General features: G+C 41.3%; 1 protein-coding gene across 2 annotated transcripts; it reads left to right on the forward strand.

Moving 5' to 3' along the window:
• Positions 1 to 514: 514 nt before the first annotated feature.
• ppm1f (protein phosphatase, Mg2+/Mn2+ dependent, 1F) lies at positions 515 to 12,617 on the forward strand. Of its 2 annotated transcripts, XM_076078161.1 has the most exons (8): positions 515 to 605; positions 2,482 to 2,722; positions 5,677 to 5,807; positions 6,547 to 6,755; positions 6,857 to 7,045; positions 9,305 to 9,448; positions 9,700 to 9,793; positions 10,907 to 12,617. In XM_076078161.1, the coding sequence occupies exons 2-8, from the start codon at positions 2,559 to 2,561 to the stop codon at positions 11,272 to 11,274; spliced, it is 1,299 nt and encodes a 432-aa protein (XP_075934276.1). In that variant the 5' UTR covers positions 515 to 605; positions 2,482 to 2,558; the 3' UTR covers positions 11,275 to 12,617. The 2 variants fall into 2 exon arrangements, with proteins under 2 accessions (XP_075934276.1, XP_075934277.1); XM_076078162.1 differs by lacking the exons at positions 515 to 605; positions 2,482 to 2,722 and having other exon boundaries at positions 5,674 to 5,807; positions 5,897 to 6,755.
• Positions 12,618 to 15,219: the final 2,602 nt, after the last annotated feature.

Here is a 15,219-nt window from a genome sequence, read left to right on the forward strand (position 1 = left end):
TAGAGTAATAGTATAGGTTACAAATAACACAGGAAAGCACTTTAAGTTTGAACGCTATTTATAAATATACAAACACCACCTTCACCCTGAAAGGTTTTTGTTTGAATATTATAGAAGCATTATCATTTTCACTCTCCATTTTCAAATTGCCATAGAGCTCGAACAATATTACTTGACTAGTCATCCATTATTATTGATTAATTCTTTAAGTCATTCTTCATGCAGAAACACCATACATTTACAGGTTCCAGGTTCCCAAATGTGATGATTTGATGCTTTTCTTTAAATGAATATTTTGGGGTTTTGGACTGATAGATCACCTTGATCTATGGAATATTATATTAAGTAGTTTTCACATATTCTTCTGACATTTAATTGACAAATCAAGAAGAGAATGCAGCTTAATCAATAAGTAAAACAAGTTCAGTATTTTCAATGAATGTCCTATTTTGTTTTGTATGTTTTGAAGTCCTCCATGTAAATAGTGGTGTGGCCCTTTAAATCTCCAGTGGAAGGAGGAGGGACGTGTGCACAGGAAGATGCTCCTGTCCGTGGGACACTACCGTGCACACCAGCATCACGTTACACGGTTACTACCAGCACAGGTTCGTGTTTTACCGATGAATCTCTGTTACTGTTGTTGCTGACTGCACGCATGCTGTTATTACGTAAACGTCTCAGCCATGAGGACGCTTCCATCGACACTAGTAAAGAAATAAGTTAACTTGTAAAAACGGAAAATCACGCCATTGTTACGTCTTTTGGAAAGCATTGTACAAAACAACGCAAAACTATTAAATTGAGTAGAGTAGGCTGAACGTATGTGGCTACTAGCTATAATGCTATGCATACAGTTTGGACAGCTTTGGCACATGATGTGAAACAGCGAGGTACATGTTAACATGTGTAGCCTGGAGGATGGTTAGTCTCTTCACTGCCACAGAAAGTAGAGCCTCGTTAGCCTCACTGTTACTGGGGCCACTTCCGCCCACTAAAGGACAAACAAAATCAGTCAGTCAGAAACGATGAGATCGTAGAACGTTTGACTTACTATCATACATTTGGACTTATACGGAAGCCCTAAACGGACATGATTAAAATACATAAATAAATACCGTTATCTCGATATTACGAGATAATTATCTCGACAAAACAAGCTAGTTGTATCAACAAAACGAGATAATTAACTCGCCATCACAAGAAAACAAAAGGTCGTCTTCTGTTGTTGGCCTACTTCTAATGTTTGGGTCAAATGAGTCGACTGTAAACGCATTTAACCGAGTTGACTGAGGCGCTCCTGAACACACCTCAATGGAGCGCCTTAGTTCAGCTACAAACTCTGGGAAGAACTGGTTCACTCTCTCCGGCTAGGACACTATAATATACTTTACTGATCATGGGGGTGAATTGGGTTACATTACAGTTGCTCCCATTCTACAATAGTTTGACGTTATATAACACAGATAAAGTATGAGACAATATAGAAAAGGCTTAACACGTTTTCTAGACTAGACTAGATAGGGTATATTTCTTCCTTAATGCAATATAACCTTGTTTTGAATGTATAAATGAAACGTCTCTCTTAGTTTGAGCAGTTTACGAGTTCATGTCTGAACGGGTAGTCACTCGTACGGAACGTGTTCCATGACGAACATCAGGCGGGTTGCAGGAGGTCTGGAGGGCTGCGGGTTGAGTCAGCAATGAGACTAATGCAGTGAATCACGCCCACTGGTCTGCCTTCACAGCCGCGTCGTGTTTAGCACTCATGCATCAAAGGGTGTGGTTTGTTAATTGCCTAAAGTTAGATTTCCACCTCTGCCAATTGTATTTACGCTTCAACAATCATAAAGGTGATGTTCAATTGTAAAGATTATCTTGCTGTACAAAACGTGTAAATATTATAAACTTGTGATTGCCATAGAGCTTATTTTCTGCAATAATCCAAAATCCAGTGGTAGAATCCCATCTGTGGAGGGAACGCTATCTTCCTAGTATGTATGTAGTCCAAGATGTGCTGAAGTGCTCTTCCTCTAACATCATCTGGGCCATTTGAATGCATTTACCGTTGGCTGGTATGATAATGATAATAAGAGAAAACAACCTTTTGTTTTCTTGTGATATTGAGTTAATTTTCTCGTTATCTCGAGACATCGCTTATTTTTTTGAGATGAACTCGTGATCTCAAGATAAATGTATTATAAAATGTCTGTTTAGAGCTTCCTTAGACTTTGTCTCAAGAGTTTAACTTAATAGATCAAAGACTTATAAGTGAAAAGTCATTGTGGTACCTCTCTAGCCCCCCGTCACTGCTCAGTACTTGGTCTGAGTGGGACTGGAAGCCAAGTCCCTTCCAACTGAGCCACTGCCGCCCTTTTACCAGCTAGGAATTAAAATGTCGGTCTGTGATGTGTATACTGCTTTAATTTACCACCACGCAGTGCTCAGAGTGAAACTTGAAGCCTGCTTTCTTTTCCTTTTAAGTCTCCACTTGGGACCTGTGAGCCCTGACCCCTGACCCCCTGTTCACCTGAGAGCTTACTGCAGCCAGAGTCCGCAGGATGGAGGAGGAGGCCCGGTCCTTCCTGGGGAGCTTTGTGGAGGAGTTCCCAGCTGCTCTGGAGGACGGCAGTCCGCTACCTGTCAGCCCTCTGAGCCGCAGAGTCACCCTGGAGGAGCTGCATGGAGAGAGCCTGGAGCTGGGCCTGAGGCTGCTGGCTGCCAGGTACGACTGAGAGGGAGGAGCACACTAAATGCTTTGTACATGGTCTTATTTGGCATCCCATCACAGCCCAATATTTAAATCATTGCAAAGTGTCCACATGTGAAAAACTATACTTATCAAAATAGGAAAAAAGTAGCAAAGTTAGGAATGTTTTGTTTATTTTAGCATGATTGTATTATTATGTAATAGGTTGTAAGGTTAAAGGTACATTTCATTGTCATTGTACAACAGGGCTGCACAACAGAATGCAGTGTGTGTGTGTGTGTGTGTGTGTGTGTGTGTGTGTGCGTCTGTCTCTCTCTGCATTCCTCAGATTCCTGACAGCTCTGTTCTTGCCTGCTCATTCAGTATGCATGGTTGTCTTTGCTGTTGGGTTCACACTGCAGGGTGGACAGAGACATAGCTGCTGCTGACACACTGTATAAACAAGAGAGCTGTGACATCACAATATACAGTAACATAACACTATACAGTAACATCACACTATACAGTAACATCACACTATACAGTAACATAACACTATACAGTAACATCACAATATACAGTAACATAACACTATACAGTAACATCACACTATACAGTAACATCACACTATACAGTAACATCACAATATACAGTAACATCACACTATACAGTAACATCACAATATACAGTAACATAACAATATACAGTAACATCACACTATACAGTAACATCACACTATACAGTAACATCACAATATACAGTAACATCACACTATACAGTAACATCACAATATACAGTAACATAACACTATACAGTAACATAACACAAAACAGTAACATAACACTATACAGTAACATCACACTACAGTAACATCACACTATACAGTAACATCACAATATACAGTAACATAACAATATACAGTAACATAACACTATACAGTAACATCACACTACAGTAACATAACACTATACAGTAACATCACAATATACAGTAACATAACACTATACAGTAACATAACACTATACAGTAACATCACACTACAGTAACATAACACTATACAGTAACATCACAATATACAGTAACATAACACTATACAGTAACATAACAATATACAGTAACATCACAATATACAGTAACATAACACTATACAGTAACATAACACTATACAGTAACATCACACTACAGTAACATCACACTATACAGTAACATCACACTACAGTAACATAACACTATACAGTAACATCACAATATACAGTAACATAACACTATACAGTAACATCACAATATACAGTAACATAACACTATACAGTAACATAACACTATACAGTAACATCACAATATACAGTAACATAACACTATACAGTAACATAACAATATACAGTAACATCACAATATACAGTAACATCACACTATACAGTAACATAACACTATACAGTAACATCACAATATACAGTAACATCACACTATACAGTAACATCACAATATACAGTAACATAACAATATACAGTAACATCACACTATACAGTAACATCACACTATACAGTAACATCACACTATACAGTAACATCACAATATACAGTAACATCACACTATACAGTAACATCACAATATACAGTAACATCACACTATACAGTAACATCACACTATACAGTAACATCACAATATACAGTAACATAACACTATACAGTAACATCACACTACAGTAACATAACACTATACAGTAACATCACAATATACAGTAACATAACACTATACAGTAACATAACACTATACAGTAACATCACACTACAGTAACATAACACTATACAGTAACATCACAATATACAGTAACATAACACTATACAGTAACATAACAATATACAGTAACATCACAATATACAGTAACATAACACTATACAGTAACATAACACTATACAGTAACATCACACTACAGTAACATCACACTATACAGTAACATCACACTACAGTAACATAACACTATACAGTAACATAACAATATACAGTAACATAACACTATACAGTAACATAACACTATACAGTAACATCACACTACAGTAACATAACACTATACAGTAACATAACACTATACAGTAACATCACAATATACAGTAACATAACACTATACAGTAACATAACAATATACAGTAACATCACAATATACAGTAACATAACACTATACAGTAACATAACACTATACAGTAACATCACACTACAGTAACATCACACTATACAGTAACATCACACTACAGTAACATAACACTATACAGTAACATCACAATATACAGTAACATCACAATATACAGTAACATAACACTCCCCCTCATATCGTCCTCCAATAATATCACTAATCTGTCATCATTTATGTTCAGTAAATGTTCCATGTGAGTCCATTCAGACAGGACGGGCCACATCACATGTGGGAGTTGTGAGTTGGAAAATGAGGACATCAAGGAAGAAAAGTGTTCTGTGACTTTTTCAGTCGTGGAGTTTGTTCACATAAAAGTGGAACGTCATGAAAAGATGTCTCGTCCTTTCTGCTCTGCACTGTGCAAATCGTGCGAGGTCGTTCGTCTCCTCTCTCTATTCTCTTGCAATGATGAGTCCTCGATGAGCTCTGAGCAAACCTTCAAACTGAGCTGAACAAAATGAAAACAATTTGTAGGAGGCCACGGCCTCTCAGGAAGACCTCATATCCTGTCTGTAGGAACACCATTGTTCTCTCCACTTCCTGTTTCCTGAGCACAGCTTCTTCATCAACAGAAATGTAATTCTGTAAAGAAGGAGGAGTGAAAAACGATAGAGTTGATCTCACGGTTCTATTTTCATGAACCAGTCTCTCTGTAGTCACTGGTTGTGGTCCAGTGACATGTGACCTGTTTGTTTGCTTGTTTGTTTCTGTACTGAGGTGGATCAGCCCCCTCTGGCTCTACAGTCGTGTATCACTTGGCAAAGTACACAACATGCATCTCTGCTTGTCTGTGTTGGTTCAGGGGGGCTCCTGCAGGCCTCAGTGCCCTCCTGTGCCAGGCTGCGCTGTCCCAGCTGCTGCAGAACGACCTTTCACCTTTCCACTGTGCACAGGAAGCTGAGCACAACCAGGAAGAGGAGCAGCAAGTAGTCTGTAAGTGTTTTACCGTAAGCTCATTCTGGAGGCTGTAGTTTGTGGTGCTTTTAAATGGTATTGTGTTGTACTGAGGGATGTCTCTATAGTCTGCCCTTATTGATAAATGGGAGGCTTGCTGCCGGGACAAGACACCAGCTACAAAGCTCCACTGACACTCGGGGCAGTGGACATCGCAACAAGCTGTGAAGACTGCATTGACATATTATCACCTTACAACTATGATATGGCAAACCCAAAGTCTTCTGCCTGTTTACACATCCTGCAGATACAGAGTGCCGCTATCATTCCCATGGACTCAGGTTTGTGTCCAATATTCACTGTCCAGCAACTCCTAAAGAACATAATGTAGCACTTTAATGCTAAATGCTCCATTGTGTTCACCGGCTGGTCTCCTAATTAGCCTGAACATGTGGATACAGTGGTTTATAAGAGCTGAAACCAGCTGCCTGCTGCTGCTGGAAACAAGGTGAGAGTGAACCAAAGAAATCAAACCAAACCAGTGAGCTACAAAGAGTTAAAGGTGCTGCTGAGCTGAGAGGAACTGCAGCTGGTTCAGCACTGAGAGAACATTTTTACATTATTCATAGGTATAATATATATGAAAAGTCTGTTATGAACAGCTGCTGTCCTTCATGTGTACTGTGTGTGTATATACTGTGTGTATATACTGTGTGTATAGTGTATATGAACCAAAAGGTTATTATTGATCTCTTTGTTGATGTGATCTGACCACCAGTGTTTCAGTCAGACGCAGTCCAGCGTCTCTTCCTCAACAAGCTGATAGACGTGACGCTGGCTCGGCATCAGGACTTCCCCAAGCATCCCCCCTCCCCCTCCCCCTCCCGGTTCCTCCACTGCTCCGTTCATGCCATCAAGAACACAAGGAGGAAGATGGAGGACAAACACTTGGCCCTGGCTGAGTTCAACCAGCTGTTTGGAATCCAGGTACAATGATTTCACTGCAGCAACACTGCTTCTCACTGGGTTTCTTGCCAAAACACCTTCAAAATGACTGAAGGCCTTTCTTTTGTCTCTCCGTGGTCCAGAGTGGAGTGGATTGTGCTTACTACGCTGTGTTCGATGGCCATGGAGGGGTGGACGCTGCCACCTACGCTGCTGCTCACCTCCATGTTGCTCTGAGTAAACAGGAGACACTGCAGAGTGACACAGCCACCGCCTTTAAAAGTGCCTTCAAACACACAGATGACATGTTCAGGGGCAAAGCCAAGAGAGAGGTACGAAAGCAGCACCGGGCCAACATCCTGAACACACGTATGCGTGCACCATCACATACGCACACATATTGTGCCTCTGGTATATTCTCTGTACAAGTTCTATTCTTGTTCTAGTCGTATAAAAACCCCTTGACAGCCGACGCCATGGTGCTGGAGGTAAAACAAAGGAAAGTCTGAATGCAAACACTAATCACCTCAGTAGTTCCACATCAGTGATGTCATCTAGTTGTGTTGTTGGGTGCCACAATCAATATTGCTTACATTTGAGGTGATAAACTGTGATTAGAAGCTTTAGCGAGCAAAAATATCGGCGAAGCGTTTCAGAGACGGAGAGAAAATGAATAAGCTCCTCAGCCGTCAGGGCAAAAGGCAACTATTAAGAGCAGGGATTAGATTAGAGAAGACAAAGGGTCTATTCCTCTTATTAGGGCCCGAGCACCGACAACGTCGGGCCACGAGGACCCTATTCAAACTGTAGCAATTATTATTATTTTTCTCTCCAATGAATCGACTTTCTGGAGGCTTTATCATATCCGAAAGCTCAACAAAGTTGTCATGCATATCAGGACTGTGGGAAAATTTGATATTTTATGGGTCTCATGCTCGAGTATGAGAAGAAATTGATCGCTAGCGCCCCCTAGAATTTAGCCCCCTCATCCCGTAGGTCCGATTAACTTGAAACTTTACACACACATGCAACCAAATGAGGTCTACAAAAAAGCCTCTTGGACCCCGAAGCTCCGCCTACCAAAATGTTCGCCATTTTGAATTTAGTGAAAAACACATTTTTGCAAACTCCTCTTACACACTAGGTCTGATTGCTACTAAATTTACTGTGGATCAGTATCGGATCTATATCATAACATTTTATCAAAAGCTTTTTGATATCTCATTTTGTTTAGAAGATATGGACCAATGAACTTCATAAGGCGTGGCTTTGTTTTTCAATACTCATAACTTCAAAACCATTTAACCTATAATCACAAAATGTGTCGTATATGTGCACATCGCATCCTGTTACGTACCCTAACATTTTCATTCCATTCAACCTCTACGGAGCGATACAGTAGTTAAGCCATTTTTGGCTTTTTTGTCAATTTTCATTGTTTTCAGGTGTTGTACTTTAACAAACTCCTCCCACAGAATTCATGCGATCGACTTCAAATTTGGTCAGGATGATCTAAAGACATTGATGATGAAAAGTTACTAAAATGGTCTACTGACATTGAGCGACCTTCGTTTTATGTGGCACCCATTGCCGTGGTAACGCGTCATTCACCATGAAAAGGGAAGCTTGTAGCTGTAGCTTAGGATGCTCAGCACGCCTGAGGACTTTGCACAGGTGTCATAGGTGATGGACATGAATATTTCATATGGCTTTTTGGCTTGACCGTTTCAAATTACCTCGATAGCGCCCCCTACAAATATTCGAAAACGCAGCTCCAGCGCTACATTTGATCTACATGTATGACATTTTGTAGGAACATGTATCACATGGAGACTTAAAAAGGGGGGGGACCATGCTCTAAAGTTAACAGGAAGTCGGCCATTTTGATTTTGATAAATTGTTAACTTTGTTATTGTAACAGATGTGGGCAGGACATGGAAACTCAAGGGATTGTTTCCAGCGTGTCTTTGCTCCTGCAAAGATATAATAACCTCTTCATTTTCTTCTGGTCTCTCTCTGCTCCTCTGCTCCTTCAGCAATGCAAAACAGCTCTGTCTGAATTCATCTTTATTCTTAAAATACAAACAGGAACACGAATGTCACATTACAGTATGTATACTTTAGCAATTTACAGGAAAACATCTAATCTAAATCATAACAAAAAACCATAAAAACGGTATACAACAGTAAAAACACCTGGTGGGCAAAGTACAAAGGTGCGTGGGGTTGCGTGACTAAACGGACATTATGAAGACATTATGACCCGTTACTGTACTCTACTGTACTGTACATTCATAAAAATGACGGTAAATGAAAACAGCTCATGAAGATATCCGGAACGTCAATAGACTTTGGTGTTTATGACCAAATGAAGACCCGACTACATGGTCCCGGTGTAGACCTCATTGTGTCCTGCGTCCTGCAAGCTCTAAACCGAGTATTTCCATTAAGTCAGGACGCGTCTGAGACGGACAATCTCCTGTCATGTGCTACGTGTGTGAAAGGCCTCTCCCGACATTGTCTGGACATGTATGAGAAAACCTCTTGAGGGTTTCTGGTCGGGCTCATTGATAATGTGTGTGTGTTGTCAGCGTCTGCGGAGCGGCACTACAGGAGTGGCGGTGCTGATCCAGGGACAGCAGCTGTCTGTGGCTTGGCTGGGAGACTCTCAAGCAATACTGGTCAGAGAGGGACAAGCTATAACACTCATGGAGCCCCATAAACCAGACAGAGAGGTAGGGATCTCTCACACACACACACACACACACACACACACACACACACACACACACACACACACACACACACACACACACACAGACAATTGAATTGCCCCGCCTACAAACAGTTGTGTGTTTGTCTGACTGAACGTCTGTTCTGCGATGGTTCTTCACCAAAACGCTGGGGGTCAATGTGATGAGCTGATTGATGACAGTCACATATGGCACATGTGGAGTTCATCTCTCTTCTGTCCTCCACTGTCCAGGATGAGAAGCAGAGGATCGAGGAGCTTGGTGGCTGTATCACCTTCATGGGTTGCTGGCGTGTTAATGGCACCTATGCTGTATCCAGAGCTATAGGTGAGTCAACAACAGCCAACAACAGCAGACAATCATGCATTGGTGTGTTTTCCCCTTTTTGTTTTGGGCTTAAAGCTATGGTAGGTAATGTATGTTAGAAACCTTTGTGATTATAGTTGTTGAAATACTCATTTGATCCCGACAGTAATAAATCAAATGCTTTGCATAAAGAATATGTTAACAAATGTTTCATGCAATGAAATGTTTTCCACTGTTATGTGTTATGTGAAACAACTTCACACATATTGCAATATTTTCCAATTGCTGAGATGTTTAGACAAAAGCATCAGAACGCTAACTTCTGTCACTATGCCAGATACAGAGACACCAAAAGTCTTTGTTTGTTCTATTCTGCCACACACTTCTTGCAAAACACTACACACTGTTTCTTGCATGAGACACACAAGAATACAATCTTCTTCAACTTAAATCTTATTTAGGGGCTTCATGGCAAATGGGGTTAATACATATTAGTTTTTGAATGAGGCCCAATGTTAGCGAATTAACCCATTTCACATGTTGCACCATGTCGACACATATTACCTGTTTCCTAACCTGAGAACAATGAATGCTGAATGTGGAGCTCTTTGTCACTTCCTCACTGTTTGAACCCAAGCTAGACCTCTAGTCAGTGTGTGTGTATGCCACCATCTACTGGACACATTCTGCTTGTGTTTTTTTTTTTAGGTGAACATGAAATTGGCTCATAACTGAGAATAAAAGTGACACATTTCTAGTGTCACTTATAGGTTATTTGTTACACTCAATAGAAAACAGCTCTGTCCTTGATACGAAGAGATTGAACTTTTCTTTCTGCTGTTGATACAAACTTGCATCCACTCTGAACTCTATTGACCGCTCCCTCTTGTGGACAAACTGTAAAATTAACCGTTTCATTTCATTTAACTGATTCCTTGTTCAATTTAGGAAGTCTGTTCTTCAGCATTTCTGATATTTGTACTGCAATTACCAAACATGCTCACCCTGATATATCTGTGAAGAGCGTATTAGTCAACAGCCCAGCCTATCGCTTGGTCGCCTTCAAGCCTGATCTGAGTACGTCTGCTGTGTTTAGCTGAAACTGCTGACCACACGTCCACATCCCTCCTCCAGGTGACTTTGACCAGAAGCCCTATGTGTCTGGAGATGCTGACTGCTCCACAACCCAGCTGTTAGGGGACGAGGACTACGTGCTGCTGGCATGCGATGGCTTCTTTGATGCAGTCAAACCTTCAGAGGTCCCACAGCTGGTCCTGGATGCACTCCATCAGTCTGTTGACCCCGAGGGCGGGAGAGACGCTCCGCTGGAACAGTCAGAGGACACTGTTGGACTGAGAGTCGCTCAACAGTTGGTAAGTCACTCTAAAGCAGCCGGATCTAGTGATAATATCACCGTGATGCTGGTGTTCCTGCGTCCACTTAAACAGCTTCGGGCTCAGAACTCCAGCACAGGAGCTGCACGAGATGCACCGCAGCAGTGAAGAAGGAGGTCTGCTGCTCAGACGCCACCGTGCCAAGCTGCTGCCCAACTGCCTATTTCTGTCAGAGTGACAAAGTTCATTGATGCTAACAAAAGACATGAACACAGCATACTCTGTCACTGCTTTGGTGGAAAAGTGTTATTTCAACTTGAACGGTGTGATAGATGATGAAGGGCTCACAGATCAAGCCAGACTCACAGGGAGGCTGTGGGTCCGGGTCTCCAGACAAGCTCCCTGAAGCCAAAAGAGCAGCATTCTGTCTGCGTCAGGTTGGCTGCTCATTAATCATTTATTTGTTTAAGTATATGCTCTATGCGAGCATCATATAACTGTTTATGTATGTTTGTCTGGTGCATGTCAAATATGATTTGATTTGAATGTCAGCACCTGATCGTCTCACGTGATACTGACTCTCTAATAAGGGCTGCGTGTGTGTGTTCTCTTGTAGAAGAAATGGAGCTAACATGAGTATTGCAAACTTTGTTTCTGTTACATTTTTTACTTTTTACTGAAACAGATGTGTGATTATGAAATGAATATCTTAGTCATTTATTCTTGCCATAATGATGAACAGTATTCATAAGTAACGACTCACGGTAACGACTGTGGTTTTAATTCTGCTCTTTGAGCTTCATGTTCACTACTCCGTTGTAAGGTTCAGGAGAGCAGAGTGGGCCCCTCCTCTGAACATGTGTTAGGGTAGCGTAACCTCATTGGTCAGAGGGCTGATCCATTCCATACACGTGTGATTGCTAATCTTTGGAAGCTCTAATTTTCATATTGAATTTTGGTGTCTGAATCCAATTTCAGCAAATTGCACCAATTAGTAACCTTCTGGAAATGTCAAAGAGGGGAAGTGATGTTTGCTAAGTCCCACCCCTCCCTAGTTACTGTACCATGCCTCTCACCACGGATCTATAGAGAGACCTGGATACAGCAGTGGAGGCGGGGCCTCATTCATTCCTATAAGAGTTGCTAAGTGGCGCTTCATATGATATTAGCAAATATTTAAAATGTTGCTTCATAGCCGGCGTTCTTCCTGGAGGCTCAGCTGTCACTTGGCACACAGAGCCATCATTCACCATCTCAGCTTGAAGTAGGTTCTGAAGTGATGCCTCCTTGATTTCAGTCAGAGGGTTTGGGGGAGGGGCTTAGCGAAAGGTCAGTTCACGCCACGTAAATGCTTTTAATAGATATCTACGGCCTTTTTGGTCTTCATGCTCTGTATTAGTACTTTTGTCCATTTTAAGTTCTCATCTATCGCATCTCATTCATATGTTCTCTATGCATCATCTGTATTACAGTTCTAATAAAGATTTTGGATTGTTTTCAATCTGCAGTGAGATTGGATTCACACGGACATTCATTTGAGTATTTTCTCTCTAAGTGTCAACGAGTGCCGCTCGCTGGACACAGTCCTGACGCCCGACTGACGCTTACCACTGACTAGTCACTGAGGTGCCAGTGCCACAAGGAGGATCTCGCTGTCTCTCAAAATATAATCTTTAGCTTCAGTCTCAAAAATGCAATCAGCCTTTAAGAACTGATAACATTATATCTCTAATGCTAAGCAGTATGTCTGTAAAAGATGTGTGCACTCTGCACTACACAGGAGAGGACTTGCAACTGGCCCTCAGCTGTAATTTAGAAGGATTGAGAAACTGTTTGTTTTGAATCTCTGGAACACAGTGCATGCTAATTCTAGGATATTCAACCTGTGTTTCTTTAACATGTTTGTAATACTTGCCTTCTTTCTGTACAGGGCTTGTATAAAACCAGAGAAGTAGTCCATGAGTTTACAGATAATTACAACCCCTCCTCAGCATTGTGGAGGTTGTTTTATAGCCATTATTATTATTTGCCAGTTAAACTCGTTGTCTTTTTGATTCTTCACAGTTCATTCTTTTGTACACCCTGGTACATGAGGTTTCGGAATATAATGCAACATGTTCATGAAAGTTAAAAATGTCTTATTCAGTGTTGGGTTGTACTCAGCTCCACCCTCTCGTATTACTTATAGTTGCAAAAAACGAGATGGCGACGGCAAAAATGCCGAACTGTCGGCGAAAGTCCTACAATTGCAATGATGTTCATGATTTCAACAATTAACTCAAACTATATTTGGTGCTTAGATATGTGTGTATCACCATGTTCACGTTGTACCTGTTGAGTCACTACTGTGAAGAACAAAAGGAACACCTTTGCCACACACCTTGTCTTGTGGATGAGGCACGCCCTGCAGAGTTTGCCTAACCTGCCTGGAATGCGGCATCAGTTAGAATGGGAGGGGACATGTACACAAAGACGAGGCTCATTTCAGACACACTATGAGAAGACAAACCGTCTGAACCGTTTGCTGTGTTTTACAGTATCGTCCAAGCAAGAACTCCAGGTAAGAGCTACCGGAGCATGAGCTTTGTGTGATTCAGCTTTTCAGCATAATGTAGAAACAAGACTTGTTCATCATCATGTCTTCAGCTTAGTGAGCTCATGAGCCCGCTCTTTAGATGGGACCGTGTATTGTTTGTCACAGGTGTTTTCTGTAATAGTGCTGATTAATATGTGAATATGTAATAAGTCAATGGGTACTTATCTTTATTAACATCTAAAATATCCCCGTTGGTTCAAGTTGTTTGTTTGTACTAACACGTGGAATTCTAACTCATAGTGGCAATGCTGCATGGACTTGCTATAAATGCTATATAATGATCAGCTATTGAAATTATCATTGTCTCCTTATGTCTATATACTTTAGACATTTATGAGATAATATTGTCCAAAATATTAATGTGACAAAAGTAGAGCAGTAGCATCGTCTTTACAAACATGAACAATGCTTCCAATTGCTTCCATTTCCAATGCTTCCATTTTGCTTACGCGAGCAGAGATATTCTCAATAGGGTGATGTGAAAACACTCACAAAAGTAATATGCACAATATGTGAGTAGCACGTGCAGGGCGGCACCTCTACACACGTGCGCATGGATCTCATTTCGGCTGGAGGATACTGACATTGATTATCCCTCACAGTGATTTTAGGTGGTACACTTCCTCCACACATTGACATGAATAATATCAATGTGAGAGATACTGAGTGGAGAGAAGAAATGCTATCCAAGAGTACATTTAGAATTATTTTTTATAATTAATGTTGCTTGTGTAGACGGTAATATTATGCCGACAATAGTTGTGCTTGTGCAGACAGTTTTGGTTGTCCAGCTGCAAAAGGAAATGTGTCCTTCTGGAATATGGATGGATCTTAAAAGAGCCTTTGGGTTAAAGGGTCAGCACCCTCCAGGCAAAGGTGTGAGCTGTAGGTCTCCCTAACTACTAAGGCCTCCTCTCTGGCATTGTTGGAGCCTATCCTGATGACATCCTGGAGATTATCAGCTGCAGAATGCTTCTCCGGCATGACTCCATGGGATGACTCCATCAACACACCTGTACACGTGTCACTGGAAGGAAAGATGCCAAATGCTTCTTTAACAACCAACCAGCATGGCTGAGTCGTTAGCTGAAGATCTATTGCTCTCTGGTGATGTTGGAGCCTGGAAAGTGGTCCACCGCGCTCTGCTCCTGGAATCCCTGCCTCTAACGGGAGGTTCAGCCTTCAGTACCCTAAAGACATATTGGGCAGTACTGCGGGAACAATACTTCATCAGTGAAGAAGCGTGATTGTTGCATGATCTTCTTCTACAATCCATAATGGCAAAGAGAGTTCATACCACACCAAAGGGTACTTATAATATCAGGAAGACATGTAGTAGGATTGGAAACAAAAACATGTGATGTAACCTGCATAGAGCATGGCCCACGACCAGAGACCAAAGCGTGATGTTTTTGTAGAAAGACGGTTTTATGTTGTTTAATTCAGCATGCTGTCGAGCTGTCCGAGACCTCCAGCTTCTCCGGCACTCCGATCGCCCTTAAGTTTGATCTCCGCAA

The sequence above is a fragment of the Anarhichas minor genome, unplaced genomic scaffold, assembly GCF_050575085.1.
Source record: "Anarhichas minor isolate MPS153535 unplaced genomic scaffold, ASM5057508v1 ptg000063l, whole genome shotgun sequence".
In the NCBI taxonomy this organism is placed as follows: domain Eukaryota; kingdom Metazoa; phylum Chordata; class Actinopteri; order Perciformes; family Anarhichadidae; genus Anarhichas; species Anarhichas minor.

What these genes read in the sequence shown, in the direction of transcription:
- ppm1f (XM_076078161.1), top strand. Translation starts at nt 2,559, where the DNA reads ATGGAGGAGGAGGCCCGGTCCTTCCTGGGGAGCTTTGTGGAGGAGTTC. An exon ending in GGGGCAAAGCCAAGAGAGAG is followed by an intron (nt 7,046 to 9,304) that starts GTACGAAAGCAG and finishes GTGTGTTGTCAG; the next exon opens with CGTCTGCGGAGCGGCACTAC. An exon ending in CCCATAAACCAGACAGAGAG is followed by an intron (nt 9,449 to 9,699) that starts GTAGGGATCTCT and finishes TCCACTGTCCAG; the next exon opens with GATGAGAAGCAGAGGATCGA.